This window comes from Plectropomus leopardus, chromosome 18, assembly GCF_008729295.1.
Source record: "Plectropomus leopardus isolate mb chromosome 18, YSFRI_Pleo_2.0, whole genome shotgun sequence".
Lineage (NCBI taxonomy): Eukaryota > Metazoa > Chordata > Actinopteri > Perciformes > Serranidae > Plectropomus > Plectropomus leopardus.
The window spans coordinates 24,820,664-24,846,605 of NC_056480.1; the positions used below are offsets into that span (position 1 = coordinate 24,820,664).

The 25,942-nt window shown below is 39.0% G+C and overlaps 3 protein-coding genes across 3 annotated transcripts; all 3 read left to right on the plus strand.

Moving 5' to 3' along the window:
• The first annotated feature begins 278 nt into the window (after window positions 1-278).
• Window positions 279-4,896, plus strand: paqr7a (progestin and adipoQ receptor family member VII, a). The gene is made up of 2 exons (XM_042506366.1): window positions 279-367; window positions 1,565-4,896. The coding sequence occupies exon 2, from the start codon at window positions 1,599-1,601 to the stop codon at window positions 2,661-2,663; it is 1,065 nt and encodes a 354-aa protein (XP_042362300.1). The 5' UTR covers window positions 279-367; window positions 1,565-1,598; the 3' UTR covers window positions 2,664-4,896.
• Window positions 4,897-7,452: 2,556 nt separating this feature from the next.
• On the plus strand, window positions 7,453-11,058 carry LOC121958029 (membrane progestin receptor alpha-B-like). Its single transcript, XM_042506874.1, has 2 exons — window positions 7,453-7,542; window positions 9,548-11,058. Exon 2 carries the CDS (start codon window positions 9,582-9,584, stop codon window positions 10,647-10,649), a length of 1,068 nt encoding a protein of 355 aa, XP_042362808.1. The 5' UTR covers window positions 7,453-7,542; window positions 9,548-9,581; the 3' UTR covers window positions 10,650-11,058.
• A 5,065-nt stretch (window positions 11,059-16,123) lies between these two features.
• sh3bgrl3 (SH3 domain binding glutamate-rich protein like 3) lies at window positions 16,124-25,554 on the plus strand. Its single transcript, XM_042506984.1, has 3 exons — window positions 16,124-16,230; window positions 21,009-21,176; window positions 22,713-25,554. The coding sequence occupies exons 1-3, from the start codon at window positions 16,186-16,188 to the stop codon at window positions 22,776-22,778; spliced, it is 279 nt and encodes a 92-aa protein (XP_042362918.1). The 5' UTR covers window positions 16,124-16,185; the 3' UTR covers window positions 22,779-25,554.
• Window positions 25,555-25,942: the final 388 nt, after the last annotated feature.

Here is a 25,942-nt window from a genome sequence, read left to right on the forward strand (position 1 = left end):
TTTTTTATATCTCTAACTACTGCTTCCTTGCAGTTAACCTTTTGGCAAACATACTTAGTATATTTTCAGAATTATAACTACTAATTAATATATTTATTATCCATTTATAATTTATTTATTTACACTAGCAGCTAAACTACTTTTGTTTATCTGATATTTTAGCATTTTATTCTTACGGCATAATATCCTCACTTCCGGTTGTATTGCAAGGATCTTAAGCAGCTTGATACTGTCTTCTTACCTCAGCACAAGATTCAATGTGTTGAATACTTGTCTCGGCGGACGACAGGAGAAGCAGGAGGAGGAAGAGGTCGTTTCACTCGCCGACAGTGAAAGAAACAACAAATCACGAGCTGATCAAATATCGGTGAGTAAATCGTCAGTAAATGTGTGGGTCGCCTGCTGAAGTGATGCACGTCAGGTTTTAAAAAAGTTACGCATGTGTTTCAGGCTGTGGCAGAACTTTGAGGTTTAGTTATAAACCTTTACATTTACAGTAGCACACACACAATTTACAGGTAAATCGACACAACTCAGTTTAGTAAAACCAGATGAAGTCCCCTCATTCGCGATATTTGACACTCAGCTTCACGTACTCACCAGGGGCGGTTAAATGAGGAAGGGGGGCAGGGTGGGGGGCTGTTTTGTAAAACATACCAATATTTTAAGACAGACAGACATAAAAAAAAAAAAAGGAAAGAAAAAACTAATGTAAAAAATAAAAACCTACATTCCAACAACAACTGTTTGCTTTTTATTAAATAAGATGAGAAGTCTCCACCTCATGTCTGTGTGACATGAGCTGGAGACTGAGCTCCTTTTTTTAAGTCAGGTGTAAATATACTGCTAAGAGCAAGACAGTGTTAAGCACTTAATCAGCTTAACTTTGTAACTGCAACTTGGCACTAAGTAAGACCTGCTCTACAGCACTTGATTGTCTTATTGGTCCGACTCCTTTTTTAATTTAAAGCATTTTACTAACAAATTGTTAGCAAATATACACAAACATAGAAATGATAAATGTACAAATGCAGCATAAAAACAATTTGTGCATTTACATGACTAGTACAGACACCACTCTTCTCTAGGATTTAAAAAAATATTTAAAAAAAAATGAAAGTAAGACAAAAGAAAAAAAGGAAAACAAATCAAAAAAGCAACAACAAAACAAAACCAAAACACACAACCCAACAAAACTGGACACCCATTACTAAATACAAGGATCCTGCATTCAGCTGATAGGAAAAATCATCAAATTGCATCACATTGTTTTTTTCTCAAAATACTAAGTCCATGGTCTGACTCCTTAAGACAAAATTGAAACCAGCTTGAGTTATTTCACTTAGCTTTGTGAAGCCAGATTCCCACTTGCTGCTGCTTGCAGCTTTGATTTTGGCATTAATTTACTTCTGTCTGCTGTCCGGGAAAGGGCTTAAACCCGCAATATTAGATTGATGTAGACAGTATAAGATAATTCAGTCCCACTCAAAATACTTGAAAATATAACACAATTGAAAGATATGTTAAAATGTTTTGATGTTAACTCTTCAAGTCTCCCCTGCAGGAACCCAGTGTGCATCACTCAGCCACTGACAGTTATGGCGACAATTGTGATGGAGAGAATTGGGCGAGTGTTCATCAGCCTGCAGCAGATCAGAGAGGTTCCCCGAATGTTGACTGAAGCTGCACCCTCCATGCCTGGCACCGTAAGAGACAGCGAGGTCCCCTCCTACTTCAGGGAGCGCTACATCTGCACCGGCTATCGACCGCTCAACCAAAGCTGGCGCTACTACTTCCTGTCATTATTTCAGCGCCACAATGAGACCATCAACATCTGGACTCACTTGCTGGCATTTTTAATTATTCTGGTTAAATTACGGCAGCTCTCTGAGACTGTGGATTTTCTTAATGATCCTCATTCGTGGCCCCTGTTGATCCTCATCCTGTCCTCCTTGACCTACTCGGCATGCAGTGTAACCGCTCACCTGCTGGGCAGCAAGTCTGAGCTGTGTCACTATGTTTTCTTCTTTCTGGACTATGTTGGAGTAGCACAGTATCAGTATGGCAGTGCTGTAGTTCACTTTTACTATGCTGTGGATGAGGGCTTGCACAGACACGTGCATGGCATCTTCATGCCAGTTGCCTCCATCCTCAGCTGTTTGTCATGTCTCGGATGCTGTACTGGTAAGTACTGCAACCACACCTTGCCAACGTGGGTGCGAAAGGTGTGCCAGGTAGTGCCCTCAGGACTCACCTATATGTGGGACATCAGTCCTGTGGTTAAAAGACTCATGTCATGGTCTACAGCCAGCAACGACCCAGCTCTTATCTATCACCTTGGACAGATGGCTTTCTTTCTTAGCTGCACCTTCTTTTTCACCTGCCCTCTGTTAGAGCGCTGCTTCCCTGGACGGTGCGATTTTGTCGGACAGAGTCATCAGTTGTTCCATGTTTTACTGTCTTGCTGCACCCTGTGTCAGATCCACGCTTCCTACCTCGACTACGTTGTCCGTAGGAAGCTGTACTCACATCTCCACAGGAGTGACGAGGCTGTTCTCTTCGTGGGACTGTACGTTGTCACTTTGGTTGTATGTGCACTGATTGTTGCCTTTATGTTGAGGAAAGCTAAACAGATGCTTGACTTTACAGCCAAGTCAAAATAATAAATTAGATGTAGAAAGTATATGCAAAAGTCTGAATGTGCCTTTCCTTCCACATTACCTGCTATGATAGGAAGGGAACTAATCGCACCATATGCTGCTTAATAGCTATCAGCAAAGGCTAGTGCTTTTTCTAAAAATATGACAAAATTGCATTATTAAAACTTGAGAGAGAATTGTAGGATTTTTTTCTTTTTATCTTACAGTTCCGGTATATGATGAATAGTATCTAAAATGTGCAATTATTTATTTTATATATTTTAAAAGTCACGGACGAGGTTGTTATTCATGCTGTGGGCACATTTTACCCAAAATGATGGAATTTTAAAATGATAATCATGGAAATGAAAGGTGACAGACGCGTGATCGTCAACTCATGGCTTGTGGGCCAAATCTGGTCTGTGATAGGGTCCGGGTGACCGACCTAGCGTTTTCAAATTAAAAATTAAAATAAATTGATTGACACTGGGATTGTTTTGTACTTTGAATGTAAACAAGGTGACAGTATAAGTGAAAAAAACCACATCAAAATAGATATTTGCCAAACAAATACAAAGCCGTTCATTAAGTCCAATTTGACGTTTGACTCAAATCTGAAGTTATTCTCTCAAGGTGTTCTTAAGATATTGCGTTCAAGACAATGCAATTGATGTGGTCACAGTAATCTTGACCTTTGACCACATAATTCTAATCAGTTCATCCTTGAAACAAAGTGGATGTTTGTGCCAAATTTGGAGAAAATCCCTCAAGGTGTTCTTGAGATAATGCATTCACAAATGCAATGGACATGGTCAAAGTGCCTTTGACCTTTGACCACCAAATTCTTATCAGTTCATCCTTGAGTCAAAGTGGACCTACGTGCCAAATTTGAGGAAATTCCGTCAAGATATCGAGAAGGACTGATGGGCAGTCCAAAAATGCAATGTCTCCGGCCACAGCTATCAATGGCGCGGAGGCGTAGAAATCTACCTTTTTACAGTGTAATAAAACTGTTACTACACGAGCGGCCTTTGTCATTGTGCCTTGAGAGCCAATTGTTGCACATTTTAAGTAAAATTTAGCACAAAGTTGGTGCTGATTGATTGCCTTGGGATTGTCACTGTTGTCCAGCCCAACTGCCATCTGATACTGACAGAGCGTAGATCCTTCTGAAACAAAATCCTTAGGATTTAAGTCACCATTGTCATAGATTTATACATGTAAATTTGAAATCTATGAAGACATATGATGACAGTTTTAATTGCCAGTCTGGGATTAAAAAGTTTTTGTTGTTTTGCTCACACAAGTTCCGTTTCATAGAACTTTTAGATGTAACTTAATACATTGCCTTGTGACTGTATTTAGATAGCTGTGTTTTTATGAGGGATTGAATTACCCTTAACAATATGGATATGTCTTATTTTAGACATGTACTATACTTTGTATGTGTCGACTGTTTTATGTTATACATATCAGGATGTCAGCAATCACTGTAATGTGTCTGATGAGAAATCTTGATTGTGCCTGTAGAGTCATAAGGGAGAAGGGAATCTGGGTGTTACATGAGTGTACTGATGCCAGATAAAGGTACTGGGATAATATATGTCTTTGGAAGATAATAATGTAACTGCTGACCAAGATGTAAAGACAGTGGGATTGAGTTAAACAAACATCTCTTGGGGACTCGAGTTTCATGTGTGCAGCATTGACTAATGATTTGACATCTTGCTTGCCTCTGTATTTGATTCTTTTGTCACTACTTTCACCTTGAGTAACTCAAATATCAAACATGCCTGGAGATGATCAAGAGGTTCCAGATGGATGGGGAGGATTGTTGTATTTATCAGGAGCGCGTTGCTGTTGCACACTGTTCAAGGAACATGTACATTTCATCTTCATTGTTGTCTGTTCAGTATAATATGCATGTAGCCTACCTCCAAACCAATAGAATGTAACGTACAGATTAGCAAACTGTATTTTCAATGATGAAACAGTAAACCTCCCTTATATTGTCTGATCTAATGTTATGCTCTGCCTCTGATTAATGTTTGATTAACTGAAACTCCCACTGTGAATGGAGCTCTACCTTATTGTGCCTGTTGATGATGTATTTTAATGGAACTCAACCAATGGCCTCCTGCTCGTTACATAACGACATGAAATGACAGCATAAAAATGTATGTATGTATTATTGAAACCACTGTAATTTCACTGTTAAAAAAAGAAAACAAAAACAACTTTAACACGATAAACTGAATTCTTTATGTGTGTGGAGGACACGTCTATTTATGCTGCTATCTTTCTTTATGGAAAAAGTGTTGAGAAATGCTACTATTATGACAATCTTTTGAGGCAAAACAGATAGCATGCCAAATCAGATGGCTGATTACAAATAGTTATTTGGTCTTGTCATAGCAACCTGTTAAACAGTGTTTTTCCTAACAGGGCCTCAGCTGTTATTAACATACTGTTAGGATACACTTGACACTGCAATGCTGCGTATGTCTTATGCTAATTCATAAGCTCTTTGTCTTTGTCTTATTATACTGAGTCAACACAAGAATATCAACCTGTAGACCAAGAAACAAGGACATAGATTAAGACTATATTCAAGGGCAGCTCTGTAATGGAAGAAAACATATTTTAGAAATGAATGAGAAACTTAAGATGTGCCTTTTCATTTTACTTTTTACCAATAAGGTGACTTGGTACTCTGAAAATGTACCACACTATTTGCATCAAGGATCCATTAAACAAAACCAGTAAAATAAAGCAATTAAAGAAACTGTCATGGTGGCAGCTGTTACCTCAGTAAAGAGAGGAAATGTGTGATGCGGAGGCTTCATGACTGGTTGGGCATCCACTTGGAGTCCGAGCTTGACCCCCTATCTGAATTGACAGTGATGCCGGGCTCTTTGCAGGGGCCAATTTAATATTTATGATGGCAATGAGTTGTGCTCCACCTATCTGGATGTGGGTCACCATCTGAAAGTCCTGTCTTATTCATGTATTAAGTGTAGCACCCCTCCACTCTGTGAGGCAGCACCAAGTGACCTCCAGGGCTAAAAATGAAGCCAATGTGGAAGTGCTAAAAACTGTTGTTCCTTGAATGACGACTTCATGCTGGTTTTAAGAGTAAGCAAATCCCCATGGACCTCCATGTTAAAACACCCAACTTTACAGTTTAAATAAACATGTTTATACCAAATATAGTTTTGGTCTCCCCTTTTGGGACTACTGTACAGGAGTTGAATTTGTATATAACATACCTATTTAAATGTTAAAGGCTTAAAGTTACGCAAAATGAAGGAATTGTAGTTGGGTACTGTCTGTTGAAATGTTGCAATCACTTTGAAAATGTTGGATATGTACCCTAAGGTAACCATGGCGTGACCCCAGTTCACGGAGTATAGTTGTAGCATAGCTTTTGCTATTGTGTTTCAGTTCATGAAAGTTAATTGAAACAAAAAAAAAATATTGTTCAGCATTTGGATACCCTATAAACAGTCAGATATTCTGTTTTTTCTGGTAAGTACTTTTTGTTTTAAGGGTTTTAAACTAGTTTTTAGCCAATGAAAAATTAGCATTAGGTAACCACTACTGCACCATGCTAACCTAGCTAGCAGCATTAGGGTTAACCTCACCGTCTTGTCCAAATATGTCACTTCTGTCTAAAAAAATCAGAGTTGGCATCAGCCAAAATGCCAAACTCAAGGTTTCAAAATGAGACTCCACAACCAATGGTTTACGTCTCAGTGGCTAAGTCTATTACTTTGTACTATATATGGGCAGTAAGGCTTCATTCAGCTGAAATTCCTGTTTGGACATCGCCTTCTCTTCTCTGGGGTCATTCTTGGAGGCTCTGGTTCCCATGAACAGCAGGTGAAGCCCTGAGTTAGACTGCATGATGAAGGTAGTGACCCATAGGCTAATGAGCAAAGTCCCTCTCACATTTAAAAGCATCAGCGCACCATATTGCTGGCTCCCAACCACCCTGCACCCTTCAAGATATGTTTCAAGACTGAATTCAGCCCATAGGAAGGATTCAACTCCAGAACTAAAAAGCAGTCAATTTTCTCATCTTTCTCCGCCTATTTAGCTTGTTTGTGCTATTAATTAGCTGCATTTAATGCAAATCTCTTCCTAAGTTTATCCGGACACTTGCACTTAGACTTTTCCTGATGTGATGACTTTGTCACATCAAATTTGAGGAATGAATTAAACACATAGTAAATGTATTTTTTAAATTTATTTTTAAACAGGCACTTAATGTGCTGTTCAAAATTTAAAACACCTGTTTAGGAAGCTTATTGTCGTAAAACAGACAACTATTTACAGACTGTGTTGTTCCACCCCTTGCCAACAGTGGGTGCTGCAGCATCCTCAGCACAGCTTCCTGCGACCACGTGCAGATACTACTGAGAGAAAAGATTACGTAACATCTCTGTACATGATGTATGTTTTGCTCCTGCATTCCTCCTTTCAAAGTGCTCTGTCAGTGTGCAACCATTTGGACTACAGCTGCATTTGTGGTTGAATCTTTAATGGTAGTGATATGGCTCTGGTGACTATACTGTGACCACTCTACACTTAACTCTTTGTGGTCTATTAACTTCATAATGCATAATACTATATACAATACAAAAATTAATGTGCGGTAATGCAAAACTTCTTATGGTGTAACATCTGTCAAAGCCAACCTGCATTTAGTTCGATGCATTCTGGCGCTGACTGAGATGCCTGCAGGGTAGCTGTCTGTTTACACACCCACTTGCGTGTCATCCCCCAAACATTAGAGCTGCTGCTTCTCTATCTGAAGTGTACACATCCAAAACATACCGCTTACCTGTGCCTGCTTACTTCATGCTTACTTTTGTGCGGTGTTTTCTTATTCTACTAAGAGGTAAGAACTTTAGGTATCATTTTTGTTAAAAGGACATAGTTATGTTAATTATGTTGCCGTGTGCATGCATTACTGGGATTCTGTAAGAGAGGATTGTTGTCAGCTAACTAGAAATGGTGTGGGTATTGTTGTTTATCATTTTCTGGGTTGCTGCAGTGGTTAAGTTGCTGACTGATCCAAAGTTTGCAGATCCACAACAAAAATTTCAGTAATCAGTTTGGTAAATAAAATTCTAAACATATTAACCATTTATGTCCTACATTTGTCTTGAAAGCAAAGGAATGTTCTGTATTTGTGAAAAGTGCAACCATTTTTCGTTGTTAATTTCACATTTGAATACTGTGAATCCAGGAATTATATTTTTCTAGTTTTATTGGAAACATAAAAGATTACACCACCATTTGGAATGATTGAAAATAAATCATAAGTTAAAAAAAAACCAAAAACATGTGCTCAGTAAGTTTACGCTCACTGTCATGTGAAAAAATTACACGGTACACCACCACACACACTGCTTCAGGCTGTATGTAAATAAGACGCAGTTGGGCTAAATCAGAGGTGTTCTCTCTAACTTTATAATGCCCTTAATTAATATTTGAATTAGGAGAGTTTGAAATGGCCCAGGGCAGACATTAAATCTCTGCCCCTTCGTGGTTCTTCATTGAAACTCTTTCAAATTCACAAATTCACTAAACTCCTCAGCTACATTCAGAGGAGAAGTCACACCCTAGCCTGGGAACCAGACAAACCTGTAGGCTCATGTCTTACTAGCTCCTAAAGATACATCTTGTACCCCTCTTGCGCAAACAAGTTTCCAACCATCCTCTCTCCGACTGGGCCAATCACAACACTTATCTAATATGGGGTGTTTCTCAGATGATGACTGACAACTTGCAGAGCCTTCATGCTTCATGCAAAGTACCTGATAACATCATTTTTGGCCTGCTCACCCACGTGCCAGGGACACTATAGTATAAACCTAGCTTAAAGAGAAGTGCTGTTGAGGCATTTTAGAAAACAAAAAAGATGGCTGCCTTTGAACTGGAACTTTCTATTGAAGTACTAGTTTCAAATTTTAATGGCAAAAATGGAAACAACCATTTGAAGACTTTTTAATGCTCTGTCATCACAGCTCACTCTGCACGCTGTGTAGTTGTCCATCGCTGGGCATTACATGAAGTATAGCTCCTCTTTTTGGTTGTAGGTCTATCCAATTGTATCCAGAAACACTAGGGTCTGCCTCGATAGTTAACGTCACATTATTTGCAAAAAGATCAGTAGGATACCCAACTGAAAGGGTAATTTTAATGCTAAGGGACCCATACGCAGTAGATGGTTTGTCCATTTTTAACCTCATTGTCTCATCCCGTTTGTAAATCTCACTCACTTGCTGCGCTTATTGGAATGCTCAGCTTTGTTTGTCAAAGCAGCATCGCATGAGATTTATGCATGCAATTTTATCTTTGTGTTTTCTGGCTTGCTTAAGTAGTGCTGCAGGTGCTGTGACTGTTTAAGTTGAAACGCTCCATCAAAAAGTAATAATTCTCAATTAGGGATGCATCACATCAGTCTATAGGTTAATTTTGTTTAGTATAAGTAGTCAGACTATGTTGGTTAGTTAACGGCAGCTCTGTATTGAGTTTTGGTTGGGAACTAGCTAGCTTTGGCATTCATTCTGGTAATGCTGTCCAGACCCATGGAGCTGTGGAAACACTGTGCCCTCCCTCCGTTCTCCCCTGTAGTTGCCCCAGTGAGTAAGGGGCTTTATTTTGAGCAGCAAAACCTGTATAGCATTGTAAACTATTGTTGTTTGGTGCTACTAAATGTGGTATAGAGAATCTTGAAGTTGGGATGATTATTGTGCTAAATGTGAGAATTCCTTATTAAGATATTCATGGAATTTGTTGTATTAATGAGATGCTAGATGTAGATTTGGAAGGAAAACAAAATGGAAGATGTTCATGTTAATTTTTGTTGATATTAACTCTTCAAGTCTCCCCTGCAGGAACCCAGTGTGCATCACTCAGCCACTGACAGTTATGGCGACAATTGTGATGGAGAGAATTGGGCGAGTGTTCATCAGCCTGCAGCAGATCAGAGAGGTTCCCCGGATGTTGACTGAAGCTGCACCCTCCATGCCTGGCACCGTAAGAGACACTGAGGTTCCCCTCTACTTTAGGGAGCGCTACATCTGCACTGGCTATCGACCGCTCAACCAAAGCTGGCGCTACTACTTCCTGTCTTTATTCCACCGCCACAATGAGACCATCAACATCTGGACTCACTTGCTGGCGTTTTTTGTTTTTTTTGCTAAATTGGGGCAAGTTGCTAAGACTGTGGACTTTGTTAATGATCCTCATTCGTGGCCCCTGTTGATCCTCATCCTGTCCTCCTTGACCTACTCGGCATGTAGTGTAACCGCTCACCTGCTGGGCAGCAAGTCTGAGCTGTGTCACTATGTTTTCTTCTTTCTGGACTATGTTGGAGTAGCACAGTATCAGTATGGCAGTGCTGTTGGTCACTTTTACTATGCTGTGGATGAGGGCTTGCACAGACACGTGCATGGCATCTTCATGCAAACTGCCAGCATCCTCAGCTGTTTGTCGTGCCTGGGATGCTGCTATAGCAAGTACTACAACCAAAGTCTACCAAAGCGTGTGTGTAAGGTGTGCCAGGTAGTGCCCTCAGCGCTCGCCTTTTTCTGGGACAGCAGTCCTGTGGCTAAAAGACTCATGTCATGGTCTACAGCCAGTAATGACCCAGCTCTTATCTATCACTTTGGACAGGTGGCTTTCTTTTTCAGTTGCACCTTCTTCTTCATCTTCCCTGTGCTTGAGCGCTGCTTTCCCGGCCGGTGCGATTTTGTTGGACACAGTCACCAGGTGTTCCATGTTTTACTATCTTGCTGCACCCTGTGTCAGATCCATGTCTACCAACTCGAATATGTGTACCGCAGGAAGCTGTACTCACGTCTGCATAGGAGTAATGAGGCAGCTCTCTTTGTGCAACTGTATGTGGTCACTTTGGTTGTATGCGCACTAATAACTGCCATCATGCTGAGGAAAGCTAAACAAGCGCTTGACTTCAAGGCTAAGTCCAAAAGATAGAGTAGACATTGTTGGAACTGTCTATCTTTTTTTCTTTAACTTGCACAAAATGACAAGTTGTGTTATGGTGGGTTGCATGCTGGACTATTACCTTGGCTTGGCGAAAGTGACTTCCTGAAGGTTGAGGCAATCTCATCTGCGAAAAAACGTGACCAAAAGTATGGCATATAACCTCTGATACAACCCCTACTTGACATTGTCAAGCTGCAGTGACACCACAGTGATATCTCCTTGTCATTGTAGGTGGTGATGGTGACGTAGTAACTACTCCCAAGGCTAGTGGGTAAACTGTTGAAGCTCGCAAGTTAACAACCAACATGCTAGCTGGCTGGGCTTGTGCAAGTCACCTCCTGGAGCTTGTCTTGGTTGTCTCTTCTTTTCTGTTTTCTTTTCCTCCTGTATTATGTTCACCACTCACACAAGTATGTTCAGTATAAAGTCGGGGGAGCTCTTTACTTAGCTTGCCCCATCCTGGACTCCACAGCCTTCCGTCCCATCAAAAGTCAACATGGGTTGCTATTAGTCAACGGGGTAAGATTTTAGCTTGCCCCATCCTGGACTCTACAGCCTTCCGTCCCATCAAAAGTCAACATGGGTTGCTATTAGTCAACGGCGTAAGATTTTGCTTCAAAGTTCACCAAAGTTGATCAGACGTAATGCCCTGCAGTCTAAAAAGACTTTTTCCTATTGACTTGTTCGTTCTGATAACATTTCATAAGTCTAGAAGAGCCTTTTATGATTTTATCCCCATTTAAGTTAAATTTGAAGCACTTTATTTTATTTTATTTTTTTGCGAAAAACGTATGAACCGTTTGTGAGGCTAGCCTGCGAAGTTAGCCAATTGGGCCAATTCGGTGGTGCTATGACACCTTAAGTTTCTGCAGCACTTGCTCTATTGGCTGCATAGTAAGAATAGTAGTAGTGCCAGATCATCCAGGTAATTTTATACACAGCAGTTGAACCATTTTGGCTTAATGTGCCATTGGACAACTCTTATTGGAATGAACAGGACCTCACATTCAACGCTGTATCCAGTTCTCTTAAAACATCCATGCTTTATGCAGAACCTTTGCACAGATCAATTTAACCCTCTGAAGCGGAGCCTCCGATTGCAGAGATTACTAAGAAGTAATTTTGCCATAACTCCTTGTGTGTCAAGGCCTTTTGATGCTGGTTTTAGTACTCACTAAACCAATGGCTCTCAGTTTCAATCTTTTTCGTGTCAGGACCCCAGTGTTGATACCCATTGCGGTATGGAGCCCAATCTGATAAGATTTTGTATGGAAAATTATAGCAATTATAGAAAACACAAAAAAGTAAATTTTTGTCAATGTTGGCTCTTAAAATGTAGTGGTTCACCACAGTGGTGGTAGGCGATTTTCTTTTACCCTTGCTAAGAGCCAGGCAAGCTATTTTCCCCTGCTCTCAGTCTTCATGCTAAACTCAGCTAAACACCGGCCTCCCAGGGTCAGCTTAATACTTAAGGGACAGATGAAAGTGTGGTATTGATTCTCTCAATATATGTGACATATTTTCTTTCCAAAATTTCAAGCTGTTCCTTTAAGGATTTGTCTATTTTGGAGTTGTCTGTTTTTTGTTTTATCACACTAAGCTAATGTCAACTACTGCCTCCAGAAAAAAGCTACATATTATAAGGATACACTTGATCTGTATGTCTGTGTTTGTCATTTTAATGTTTAAAGCACAAAGTTCTTTATGTTACCAGGTCAACATGTAAATACTCATACTCATTAGTATATGAAACATGTACATATGATCTTTATAGGGACATGCCAGTCAGAAAATGTTTTTAACTGTAAGTGTCATTGTTAAAATGACGGGTATCTCCACCCTAAACAGACACATGATTATACTTGACGTGAAAAGTACCATTCAGCTTGTTAAAACATGTTTGATGTCCTTTGTGGCTGTGAAGGAAGCATTCCAAAGTCTGAAAAAATAACCTCCTAGTGAGGTCATCAGGGTTAGTTTAGCTTGCATTTTGTGCCATTTTTAATGTTATTTTAATGTGTAAAAAAAACATCTATTCACATTATTCTATTTAATCGTTCACATCAATTTTTATGGCTTGTACCTTGTTTACATTAAATTTCTCCCTAATCATAAGTGTTTTCACCTTTATTTTTTCTCGTTATGTTTACTTTCTCAATATTTAGGCTTTGTTGTTCTGTAAGCATTTGCTGTTTACCTGTTTTATTTCTCATGTCATGAGCAAAATTGATTTTGTAGTTTCTCAGGTGCAAATCTTAGAGAGGATATCGTTCACCTCACTCAGATATATTGACCCTCCTGGCTGCAGTCCGACTCCAGTCTTACTGTGTACTGGTGCGTACTGGTCCGTCCTGCACGGCTCAGTTCCTCACTTAAAACCCTGAATCAGCTGAATTATGGCACTGTTGGACTCTCTCCCACATTCCTCCTGTCTGACTCACAATAGAAGGGGCCAGCCTGCTCCCCATGTGATAAATTCCAAATTACATTTAATCAGTGCTCATAAACCAAATGAGGCGTAGAATCTTTTATGGCAAGCAATGGTACTCGGATGATTTGTCAGTGTTTGATATGATGTCATCTTAGACAAAAAGGTCACAGACAATTACAATTTGGAGAGTCTGGATAATTTCAAGTCACTTAGCCTTCAGTTGATGTGTGGTCTTAGTGGTTGGACAGAGTGCACCAGAACTGGACAATCCCAGACTGAGTCCACTTGGCAGCCATGTGTTGAGTAGCCTTGAGCAATATTAAACACCCTATTTCTTATGTCCCTCACAGTGGCTGGTTCTTTGGAAGCCGAGGCAGATAACAACAGCTTTTATTTTAATGGATTTAATGAATAAGAGCCTCTGGTATAGGAGAGAAATGTTGTATTTGTGCCATTAGAGACTAAATGTTTTTGTCATGCCAACATCAAATGCTATATTGTCAGTATGTTACTCCACCATTTTGGTACAGACTGATATATCAACAACTACAGCATGGATTGTAATACAATTGTGTGCAGATATTCATTGTCCCTAGATGATAAGGTGTGTTGAATTTGGGGATTCCCTGCTCAGCACAACCATGAGGTTGACATTTTTGGTTATAGACCGTATAAAAATAATGGACAGCCACCAAGACATCGCCCACTGTTTTTTTTTACTCCTGCCAAGATTGTAAAGGCCAAAATGTCAAACTCAAGGCTTCGAGTATGACATTTTGGCCATTACCATCTTGTGTTTAAGGGACAGAAATAACCATATTTGGAGGAGAGAGTGACGCTGTGGAGATCATAAGCCCTGTTAAATTGTGACTGATCTCGTACTCTGTTTGGAGGGTAAGGAGCGCCCGGACCTCATCTTTTTTCCTATTTCGCAGACATTTTGTGGCTGCTTTTCTTCTCTGGGTTAGCTGCTAACTGCTATCAGCTGCATTTAAATTTCCCGGCAGCGGACATAACACGTCATCAAAACGTTTCACGAGTCCCATCTCGTCTTGTCAGTTGTCTCTTTTAAACACCCATCAATTACGCACTGTTACAATACATCCGTACTGTCATTCTGTGGTTGTAGCTTTTATAAACAGCAGCGAAGCAGAATAACAAATAATAAGTCAAGAGACAGAATTGGAGCATCAAAACCATTTTTAAAAAAAATTACTTCTCTAGACTTATGGGAGCGTGGTGGTGAAGACAGTTGTACTGTTGTAGTCGTGGCCACACACACACTGCGAGGCTTACTTTGTGCTGAGTGATGTGGCCGCTCGCCTGGAACACTAAATCTTAAAGGAGTAATGAAAGCTCCCTGCGCCTCAGTGGATTCATTCTCCAGAGGTGTTTGTCTGCGGACAGCATGCTCAGGGTAGACTCCCGTGGTTAGAGAAGCTCTGCTGATTGTAGTCATCACTTTTGTCAAGAAAAGCCCTGCTGTAACTAGGGCCGCCTGACTGACCTACACAGCTGGTGTTCAAAATGTCCTTAGCACTTAGAATAAATGGCCAACACAAACTAGGAAAAGAGTTTGGTGAAAGGTAACAGTGTGTCATGCATGTTTGTTGTCAATGTAACTCTTCTCTTCACGCACATGCACGCGCATGCACGCACATGTACGCACAAACTATAGACAAGTCATACAAAAGAGGACCCAAACACTGCTTCTTTGAGAGAGAGAGAGAAAGAGGGAGAGGATTGGACCTGAATGTGTGTGTGTGTGTGTGTGTGTGTGTGTGTGTGTGTGTGTGTGTGTGTAATTGAATGTGTGACTCTGAAAGAGGGTTGAAGCAGACAGGACAAAATGAGATAGAGAGGCAAAAAATTACATCAAAAGAGTATCAGCAGGGAAAGGGATGAGGGACCATAGACATTAAAAAGTTTAATTGCAAAAATTGGAACCTTTATGACTATAAATTAAAATATTATGGAGCATGATTTTGCAAAAGCTGCAAATGAAAAACATGAATTAAGTCCTGCACTGTCTCTTTAAACTGAGCAGCCAGTGGTGGTCCTCAGTATAGAGAGTCAAGCCCACCACAATGAGACAAATCATTTCCTGTCAATGACTCCAAAGAGACACGAAACAACCACAAGGAGACACAAAAAGATAACAAATAGACACAAAACTGCACAAGGAGACACAAACTGACAACATATAGAAACAAAACACCTTGTAGCACTCTTCACACACACACACACACACACACACACACACACACACACTCACAAAATGAGATAACATGAGATAGGAGTGATTTACAAAGAAATTATATATATTTAAACTCACTGGCTGTGGCAGGAGGAGGAAGCGGGCTCCTCCTTGTCCTGTTCCTCCTCAGGTGTGGATGAAAAGTTATCCAACATGGATGGCACATTTTCTCTCCATGGGCGTTTGAAAATGAAACGGTCCATTTTGACATTTCAATTTCCCAACCTAAATTCGGTTAGCTACAAGCTAGTTTTGGCGGCAGTAAGCAGTAAATGTTAGCTGGTAAAGGCGCACGTGAGTGACGTCAGTGAAGCAGCGTGCCCGAGCTTTCCCACTGATCTCAAGTCAGTGATAACCTTACCTTGATTACCAACCAGGGAATTTAATGAGTAAGGTGGGTGGGCCATCACCTATGACTAGAAGACACAAAATAATAACAAAGACACATGAACAACCACAAGGAGACACGAAATGTCATCAAAGACACACATGACAACTAAAAAGAGACACAAAATGACCAATGAAGAGAAAAATACCTCTACCCCTTTTCATATCTGTGCCCAGGGGCCCAACATAATCATGGTCAGTCCATGTTTGCTTCTTTTTTTTTTATCCTGCAAGGCTTATGAGACCACGATACAATGTATGCAACTTTGAATAAATCTTTTCATTTACTTATCAGGTATTTTTTCCTTGATGTGAAAATGTATGTCTTTTATTTTGAAAAAGCTGTTTAACTTCCTTGTTTTTTTAATCGATAAACTGTTGCGCTTGACGCCAGCGGGAGAAAGCTACTCGCAAGCAGATACACAAAGGGAGTGGAAGGACCTGCAGCAATGGGAATCAAACTGTACTACACCACCGTTACGGCCTCACGGACGGTGAGTGAAGAGGCCGTTATTTCACGAACTTAACGTCATGTTTGTGTTTTTAGCGCTGGTGGCAGCAGCAGCAGCTAACAATGCCCCGTTCAACAGACACACCCAGCACCCTATCAGTAATAGCTTCCTCCTGACCAACAGTGCAGCGGGCCTATGCTAACGGTTTAACAGTATTGTAACGTCAGCATTACCAGGTTGTTGGCATAATGAAGATGAAATTTATTTGTCGTAAATGTAATAAAACTGAACATAAAATACTTTCAACTACGAGCCGGGATGCATGAATCCACCTCATTTCCGTTATCTCGCTAACGGTGCAGGAAAGGTGTTTTTTTTTAGCGAGCATGCTTGGCTAACTATTCTAGATAATTCTCCTCTAAATGTGGACCGCATTACTCATTATAAATAGTAACACCATTATACTGTAATATTGGTACATAAAGGTGGCCGGAATAGCCAATTGTAACATTAGCAACCGTTGTATGTATCTATTTACTGTATGGAGAACTATAAGCCAAACTTAATGTATAAATGTGTCAATTTAAGGTTGCCTTCGTTATGGCAACGATACACTTGAATGTTAACGCCCTTTTTAAGTAATATGTATTTATTCATGCCGCATACACCAAATGCAATTATTAACGCTTGTTTCAAAGGAAGTACATCTTCTGTAAGTAGCACACTTGCTCAATCTTCTTGTTCCCATTAATGTAGGTTGGTGGCAAGCTAGCATAACAATTTGGGCGAAAATGTGAAAGATAGCTATAATAAGAACTGCCTGGTAATGCATATGTGAGCCGAATTTACCAGTAGACCCTCTCATCTGGGAAAAGCCAAATTTTGGATGTAAGTGTTGGTGTCTGAGCAAGTTACTGTTAAATAGCTAGATTTTCTTATGGAGTTTTGCTACATATTTCCATAGTATATATCAGGATGAATCAATTGATGTGTTCACATATTCACATCCAGACTGTTTGCAGACATCAATATACTAACGTTTTAATAACACAACAGCAATATTCTTTTTTTGCAGCACTGTGAAAGCAGCATATGGGAAAGCACAGGGCGAAACATCTGGTATTCATTGGGTGTGAGGTATTCATATAGTCAAAAAGTTTTGTGACGTGCATGAGCATTTAACCCTCTCATGCACAGTAATGCTGCTTGGTAATGTACTAATTTCTGGTTTGCTGTAGAGGCATATTTAACAAGATTTTGATTGGTACCATGCCACTGACACCCAGTCTTTCTGCTGGCTTCAATGCCTGCTGTATGGCCACTCACTGTCCTGTTATTGTTGATAATTTCAAAATGTTTTACTTGTTATATAGATCAAGAGCTAATAGTGTATTTCAAATCATTTGAGATGAGATGAATGAAATAAATTTGTTATTAATGTTATTTCTATTTATGTTTGTGTATATGTGACATATTTTGTTTATTTAGATTGCAGCAAGATAATTTTTCAATTCCAAAGTGAAAACATGCTCACAAAACTAAATCTCAGTTAAGAAGAATGCCCTAAACTTCCTGGTCTTATTCGTTTTGATAGCCTAATGTTTGTTTTTAGGGATGCACAGTATTATCAGCATGTCATTGGTATTGGGAAATATATTGCGATCAAGCAATCGTTATATCTGTGTGCAAGCGGAACGTGTGTGTCTGTAATTAACAAAGTGAACATTTACAAAACATCAACCCTAAGTTGAAGTATTTTTCTTATTTTGCACAGTGAATGAATATTACATACAATGAAAAGCATAGTAATTCATGTCTCCATCTGCTGGTGGGCCATTGTGATAAGAGTATGCATAATATGATGTTAATTCCACTACAGAAGAGACTTGATGATCCCTAAAATTAGATGGGGAAACGTGTGGGTACATCAGTATCGGTTAAAGGCCAATTTGTGTGTTTTAATATTAGCAAATTAGATATTCCTTATATTTATGTTAAACAAACAATCAAATCGGTCCCCTCTCTTAATAAATTTAATGAATTTCTACTGCAATGGTATCACACATCACAGATTTTAATGTGCAGTATTAGTACATGCAGCATTTTTGGAATGCTCACTGGGCTCAAATGTTAGTATCTCTCCCAGAAGTCATTACCAGCCTGAACAAAAAGTCTATTATTGTTTTCACCTCATCAGTGTGTGTGTGTGTGGGTCATCATGACAAATTGTGATGCTTGAGACACCTGTTATACTGGAAACTACAACAAAAGTGGTTTTGAGTACTTTGCCAGGTGTGTCTGTTTGTCTTGTGGTGTCACAACTGCGCAAGACGTAGATATAAAACTTTAGGTGTGTATTTAGTATTTTGGCTGCCCAAGCGATGGAAATATTGAAATTGCAGTATGGCTAAGTTCAATATTTTAATCACAGGCGCTGCAATTTTTTGATTAAGGAAAAAATGTGTCACAACATGCCATTAAAGGTGAAGCATTGTGCTTGAGGGTGGAAGTGGTATTCCAGTCTCCAGGGATACCAAGGTATGAAAAATGATGATTATCATGCCATGTATATTTGCATAACTATGGTATTGAAAAAAATGCAACCAGGCAGAGAATCTCACCTTTTTTTTAAGTTATTTTCAAAAGGGAGACTTTGCAGACATGCTTCCATTTAAAAATGGTTTTAAGTTTAAATTATAGTAATTGAGCATTTGTCAGTCAATCTAATTTCATTCCTTTAAGGGTCATTGGAACTGATAACAATAATAATTCTGTAATACTGTAAAACCGCAATGTTTTCTGAGACAGTTATCATATTGTGAAAATTTAATACCTTTGCAACCCCTGTGGTGCTACAGTAGAAGGCGAGTTCCATTACAGAGTTGTACAAAACTTAGGCAATATTTTGGAAATGTCGATAAAACACAATTGCAAGATGACTGCGTTTCTAATGAGTGATGTTATGTGACTTCTCTTGAGATGTCATGCAACTTCTTCTTTCATGATAACGTTCTAAGAAACATGGCAATAGATTTTCAAAACATTAGCAGGTGTATTTCTATTGCAGTCGCCGCACTAGCTGTCATTTTTTCCAATTGAAGGCGACGTGGGCGTGTTATGGGAGCGATAATGGAAAAGCAAGCCCCTTATACGTGGGAATGGCCAGGTATGGGAGATTTCTGTGAGGTAATAGTCCACGATTTCACAGAGGAATTGTGGATTCAAAACTTCCAGATGATCCACTGAACTTTTGAAGGGTTATAAAATGCAATAACACCTCTTATAGCTCCTGCTGCATCATGAGGGAGCCAGTTCCTTTTTTGAATCTCTTGCAATGCCACCTCATGCTGGCATAAAACCTTTTTTGTGATAAATGGGAGTCTATTTTTTAAATTGACGTGTTTCCATTAGGTGTGTTTTATATTCGCAGTTTCAATTTGCACAATTTGAGGGTTAATGGAAACCCAACTAGTCATGCTTTGGCCCACAAATCATGTTCTGATCGTAAGGTAACATGTTTGTCTGAACAGACCCCAGGAAGAAACACATTATAGATTATATTTTTGATTTGAATTTTGCAGTGAAAATGAAATTCAAACATAGATTTTCCACCAAAAAATGTGGCTCTTATTGCAATTGAAATATGCATCAAAGCAAGGGCACTAATCTTTTTGCACACTGTGCAACCTAGCTGAGATCACAATGAAGGCCAAGCTCGGAGATAAGTGTAATCTGTAAGTACGGGGTCAGGAGGAAGGGAAGAGGCCATTGCAGCCCCCCCTCTTTACGTCCTCCAATCACTGTATCATGCCTGGTTGTGACCCTGCAAAGGATCTCTAACATATTAAATGTAATCTCTCCCTTTGACATTATGCTGTACTACTAACCCACATTAACAAATAGACAAAAAACAACCACAAAAAGACACAAAAACTACCACTAAAACACACAAGACAACCAATAAGAGACATAAAATGCCTACAAAGCAACACAAAACGTACACAGAAGAAATGCCAAATAACTACAGGCAAACAGGCAAAACATCATAAAGGGACAGAAAATGAATACTAAGAGACATGAAACAACCATAAACAGACAAAAATGACTGCAAGTAGATAAAAAACAACCACAAGATGACAAGAAAGAGACACAAAACAACCACAACGAGACACAAAAACTACCACAAAGACACACAAAACAAGCAAAAAGAGGTGCAAAATGACTACACAGCACATACTTTTGGGAACCTCGTGGTGCTACGGTGAAGCTCCAGCCTATCAATCATATTCTGAACATAAGGGAACATGCTTGTGTGAACAGACCCCAGCAAAAAACACATTATCATTTTTATTATTTTATTTTTTATACAGTTTTAACTACTTTGTCAACTGCTAAAACTTTGCACTCAACCAGTTGAGAGAAGCTGTGAACTGTAAAAATCAATTCCCTTTGCAGCTTAAGGACGTGACACTGGCCTTATCACAGCTGTGTGTGACAGACTAAATGCCAGCTTGTGTGTTTACAGTTAGCGCTGTGCTTAGGTGTGGCCACTTTCACCAAACCCCCTCCCAACTTCCTCTGTCGCCCACAAAGATAGCGTGTAGAGTGTAGAGTGTTCACTCAGTCTATTAATCATCAGCCAGGACCCAGATAAGCCTTTTTTTTAAAGGCACGGACTTAAAAAATTACGGAAATCACACACTTTGAAAAAAGTCTAAATGTCCGCATGGTTTAGAGAAGTGAAAGCAGGATTTGGGTTTAATGATGGTTTCTAGTAGTTGTGCTGTGGTTGAGTACATTTTCTGACTGTTGTTTTTCAGGTGAAGTCTCAACAGGCAGAAGTGATGCGAATCCTTGAAAGCAAAAAAATCCAGTACGAGCTCATCGACATCTCTGTGGGCGGGGAGCTTCGTAACGAAATGAAGAACAAAATTGGGAATCCCACGGCAGTCCCTCCCCAGCTTTTCAATGAAGACCAGTACTGTGGGGTGAGGAGCACACGCACAGACACATTCATTTAAAAACTCTCCAGCTGTGTAGTGATATAATAATTTAAAATGTTACTTTAGTAGAGGCAGCTAACGGGTATATCAGTATCAGCTTAAATGATTTCTAATAACCAACAAGGAGAACAGAAATGCTAAAGATATGATTATTGTATGGTAGTAAAGATACTGTGCCACCGTTATTGTGCACCAGAGACCACTTACAGGCTTATATTTTAACTCTACGTAGTCCTGCATAGTACCTATTCTTTCCCTCACAATTCTCCAATAACCAAATGTCATGGTTTCTGATAAAAAAATAAACATAATGCGTTCATGTTAAAAACAAAACAAAAAAACCCCCAAAAGAAAACAAAAATCTGATGTGTGTGATATTGAACACTCAAATACTAGGGCTACTCTCTAAAAAAGTATTTTCGATATCACTCACTCCCTAAAGGCTCGATAGGTTGCTGTACAAAGTTTGTGGCATTCTCACAAAAAAAAGAAAAAAACTTACATACCCCGAAAGTGACTTTTCATAACTTGGTATGTCCCAATTTGTGCATTTTACTAGATATTGACACAAATAATAGCGAGCAAACACGTTGTGTTAGCTGAGTGTAAACTTTGCGTGCTTATGCTGATGAATATTTACATCTGTGTCATCTGACTCAGGATGGAACATTTACTGGTCTCATGATAAGCATGCAACACGGGTTTGTTTTGCTGTTACCTAGTTTACTGAGTGGGTGTGCAGCAGTGATGCTACTGGTTCCTTGTCCTCATCTACAGTTTCAGACACGCAAGCATTTCAAAGACAAGCATACATTAATGTAAATGCATGTTTGCTATGGTTTCAGGTGTTTACATAAGGTATTAGCTGTGTTATTATTTTAACGTTTATGCAAATAAAAGGTGCTAATGTTATTTGTGGTTTTCAGTATAAAACGTTAAGTGTGTGTGTCAGTGCTTTATTATGGAAGCATATTGCTGCCACGTTTATTTTGATAACATGATATTTTCACATTATACCGTGATAAGTTTATCGTTCTAACAAAGATAATGATAAGCGATATTTAGAACCGATAAGCGTTTACAATAAAAATGAAAATCTTTCTGTCAGTAATTTGAATTTAAATATATAACAAACTCCAACACAAAACTTTGTTTAAATGCATTTAGCAAATATTTAATCAAAACTGAAACTTTAAACATCATATACATAAGTTCCCTGAAACTTTTTTTAGGTAATAAAGTCAAGAGAAAAAATTACCAAATAAAAGTAGCTCCCTGAGGTTTTACAAAGTAAAAGTTCCTCCCATGCGGACACTTTATTTGCACTTTTTAATTAATTTTAATCGAAAATCATTAAATAAAATGCTGATACAGATAGTTGGCAAAATGCAAAATATCGGCCCCAATAATCGGCCAGTCGACCCCGAGCATGTAGGTCGTGATCTTAATTCTTTACCAGTTCTGAGACTGTACAGCCAGCACATTTGTTTTCTTGCTTATTGACACTCTTCTTCTCCACAGGATTATGAAATGTTTGCCGAGGCGGTGGAAGCAGACACAGTGGACCAATTTCTGAAGCTGGCGTGAGAAATGCGGAGTATACTTCTCCATCTTAACCCTGTTCCCCCAACCACCCACCCACCTTGTGCCCTGATGGAGGCCCTTTATTCAGTCTCTCTCTCTTTCTCTTTCTCTGCACCACAGGCAGTATCCACTCACTTTCAATGCCATAATGAAGAATGCCAAATATCCTGTATCTAACCAATCAGAAGACACACATTCCCCCTACTGCACCATTACACTCAGTCTTAATCTGTTTTACTCCCTTTTTGTCTCTCTTCTTTCCTTTTGATTTCTTCCAGACGTGTTCCCTGTCTGACACGCTCGTGTTAATAAGTGCTCCTACTCCGCTAGGAATCAATGAGGTGTCTAAATGTGCGGCAATTAGGTCGACTAATCTTGGCCGCGGCCACATGATCGCTGGAGATTAAACTAATCCACTGGATGACAGCATTCAACCCAGAATCTTCCTGATCCTCTGCAGACCAAACAAACCATCATCACTCAGTCTTAAGTACTCTGTCGTCTTTTTTTGTAGCCTTCAAGTTCCCATGTTGTACATGGCTGTACACTTTTTGTACTTCACATGGATGCAAATGCACATGGAAGTAGCAAGGGCTGTATGGTCCTTAAACCCAATTAATTAGGAGTTATACATGCCTTTTTGGCATGGGCAACTTTTTGGTAATTTTGGTCCATTGGTCACCGTATGAACATATAAAAAGAGGCTTGGTTCTGAGGTGGGATCCCACTGTTTGGAGGGGCGATAATGCCACCAGAACTCAAAAAGTAAATATTAAAGGAGAACTTCACCCTGGAAATAATTATTTGTATATCAAAAACTCGCCCTGTATTATGCTGAATTCGGGAAGAAAACGTTGTTTTTTTCTTGAATGTCTCCATGGTGAACATGGAGACATTCAACAAACTTAAACTTCAGCAAACAACAAACTTAAAAAATTCTTAATGAACTGAAGTCATAGGGGTCCATGATTAAATAACAGCAAAACTATATAAAAACATCTGTTTACAAACTCACACAACTCCTGCAATATAATCCAAGTCTTATCTAGATGATACTAAGGACTTCCGAAAAACGCAAAAAAAAAAAATATATATATATATATATTTTTAGTCTGTGGACTGTAATTTGTGTAATTTATTTGATTTTTTTCTTTTTGCATTGCAGTCATCTAATGCATCTTCTTTTTTATTTATACTACCTTGTAATACTACCTAAGAATTAAGTCAGAAGTTGTAAAATCGCACACACTGTGGCTTTAAGTAATTAATGGCGGCCAGTCATATTTGTCTTAACTTCAAAAAGCTAGTGTCTGGGCTGCCTTAAATTAATTTTGACTTAATAAAATTTGACTTTTTAAATTCAGTCATATTAAATTGACTGAATTTGAAAAGAAACGTTCAATCGTTACAAAATTACCTAAACTTGTCTCTCAAATTCAGTCAACTTAGAATTTTGAGCCTGGACACCAGCTTTTTTTTGTAACGTTAAAACAATTGGGGTTTTTTGTTTTTGCTTGTTATTAATTAATTTTTACAGTGTACTATATATAGTGCACATGGTGGGTGTTTAATAGGCTGATTCTAGTAATTTATGGATTGACATTTTACAACATGGGACAACAAAAAAAGGATTTCCCCACCAAAATATTATTCAGTGTGGAAACATATCTTCATGCGAGGAAATGAAATTTATTGGAGACATAATTCAACAGATAAAATAACAGCAAAATAAACAAAATATGTGAAAAATGTATAAATTTACAGGCCACGCCCCTGTTGGTTTTCAAGTTTCATTCGGGAACCAATGGTCACCAATGGGTCAAACTTCTCAAAAAGGTTGTAAATCAGAGGTGGAAGTTTCAGTAGTTAGCTGCTTAACGTCAGCGCCCAGTGGAGCAGGACGAACACATTTCTTCATTTCACATTTGGTGCCAATATATATCTGTAATGCGCTTTGCAGGTGGATTTTCACTAGTATTAGCACTTACCTGCCATCTTCTGTTTCTCCATTATCTGTATAATTTGGAAGCTTCGATCCCAGCACCGATCGATGCTCTGGATTGTTAACTTTCAGAGCAAAAAGATGGCAGACGTTTAGAAGCGAGCATTTCGTACTGATTGTGAAAGATTCGACTGAAATCTTTGAGCTTTCCATTCCTTTTTTTGTTCATTTTATGTTACAGTTTTACTGACTGACCCGGGCATGAAGATGCAGTAATGTGACTATGCACTGAAACCTGCCTCATTCTGAACACAGACATAAAGGTCAAAGCTGGCGTGTTTTAAATCTTACCAGCCTGAGGGAACACGCACCACATGGGAAAAACGAAGGCTTTACTTATTTGCGCTTTTACATATGTGCATTCATTCAGTTGACCAAAATATAATGTTCATGTTTTGCTTGTCTTTTTAAAAAAAATGAAGAACAACATGGTTTCCCCTCTCTTACTTGTAACATGGCTCACACCCCTCAGCTTTCAGCATTGTGTTGTTACAGTTTGGGATCTGTAGTAATGACAGCCTTCTCACACAAACACACACAATGTTTGTGCACTGTTTTGTAAGTCAATGGTTGTAGATGTTTGCCTGCTATTGATGTATATTCACTATGAATCATGTTTTAGACATTCCATGTCTCTATCTGAGCTCCTGCTTTGCTTTTGGACCAATTCCCCTTGGCCAAAAAAAGAGAAGAAAATAGGGAATAAAATGCTGTTGTCTTCCAAGAAGATTGTGAAAAATGATTTATGGGTAAGAAAATAAAATGAAGTTGACTCTACCTGTCTGGATATGTGTTTTTTTTTAAAATTTATTTATCCATTTTATTTACGTAAAACTTTAACCCAGAGAGAAAAGTAGGCCTATATCAACTCTGACATCTTGAAAGTCTGAATTTAAAAAACAACAACAAAAAGTCTTAATTAAAATGTTCCACTTTGTATTCAAACTCATTTTACTGAGGAATTTTGCAAGAAAGTGTTGGGACATTTACTCACTCACAAGACAGTAAATTCTAATTTTCAAGTCAGTGGAATATTCTCATTGCCAATGCACTCACCTTATTAATGAAAATGCTGTGTTTGAACTTCATTTTTTTAAAAAATATCTTTAAGATATAATTACATCAAGTTTGAATACACAGACCTAGTTTGTTAGTGTAAACTTAA

Coding starts and splice junctions, on each gene's coding strand:
- paqr7a (XM_042506366.1), top strand. CDS start 1,599: ATGGCGACAATTGTGATGGAGAGAATTGGGCGAGTGTTCATCAGCCTG.
- LOC121958029 (XM_042506874.1), top strand. CDS start 9,582: ATGGCGACAATTGTGATGGAGAGAATTGGGCGAGTGTTCATCAGCCTG.
- sh3bgrl3 (XM_042506984.1), top strand. CDS start 16,186: ATGGGAATCAAACTGTACTACACCACCGTTACGGCCTCACGGACG. Junction 16,231..21,008: donor CCGTTACGGCCTCACGGACG/GTGAGTGAAGAG, acceptor GTTGTTTTTCAG/GTGAAGTCTCAACAGGCAGA. Junction 21,177..22,712: donor ATGAAGACCAGTACTGTGGG/GTGAGGAGCACA, acceptor TCTTCTCCACAG/GATTATGAAATGTTTGCCGA.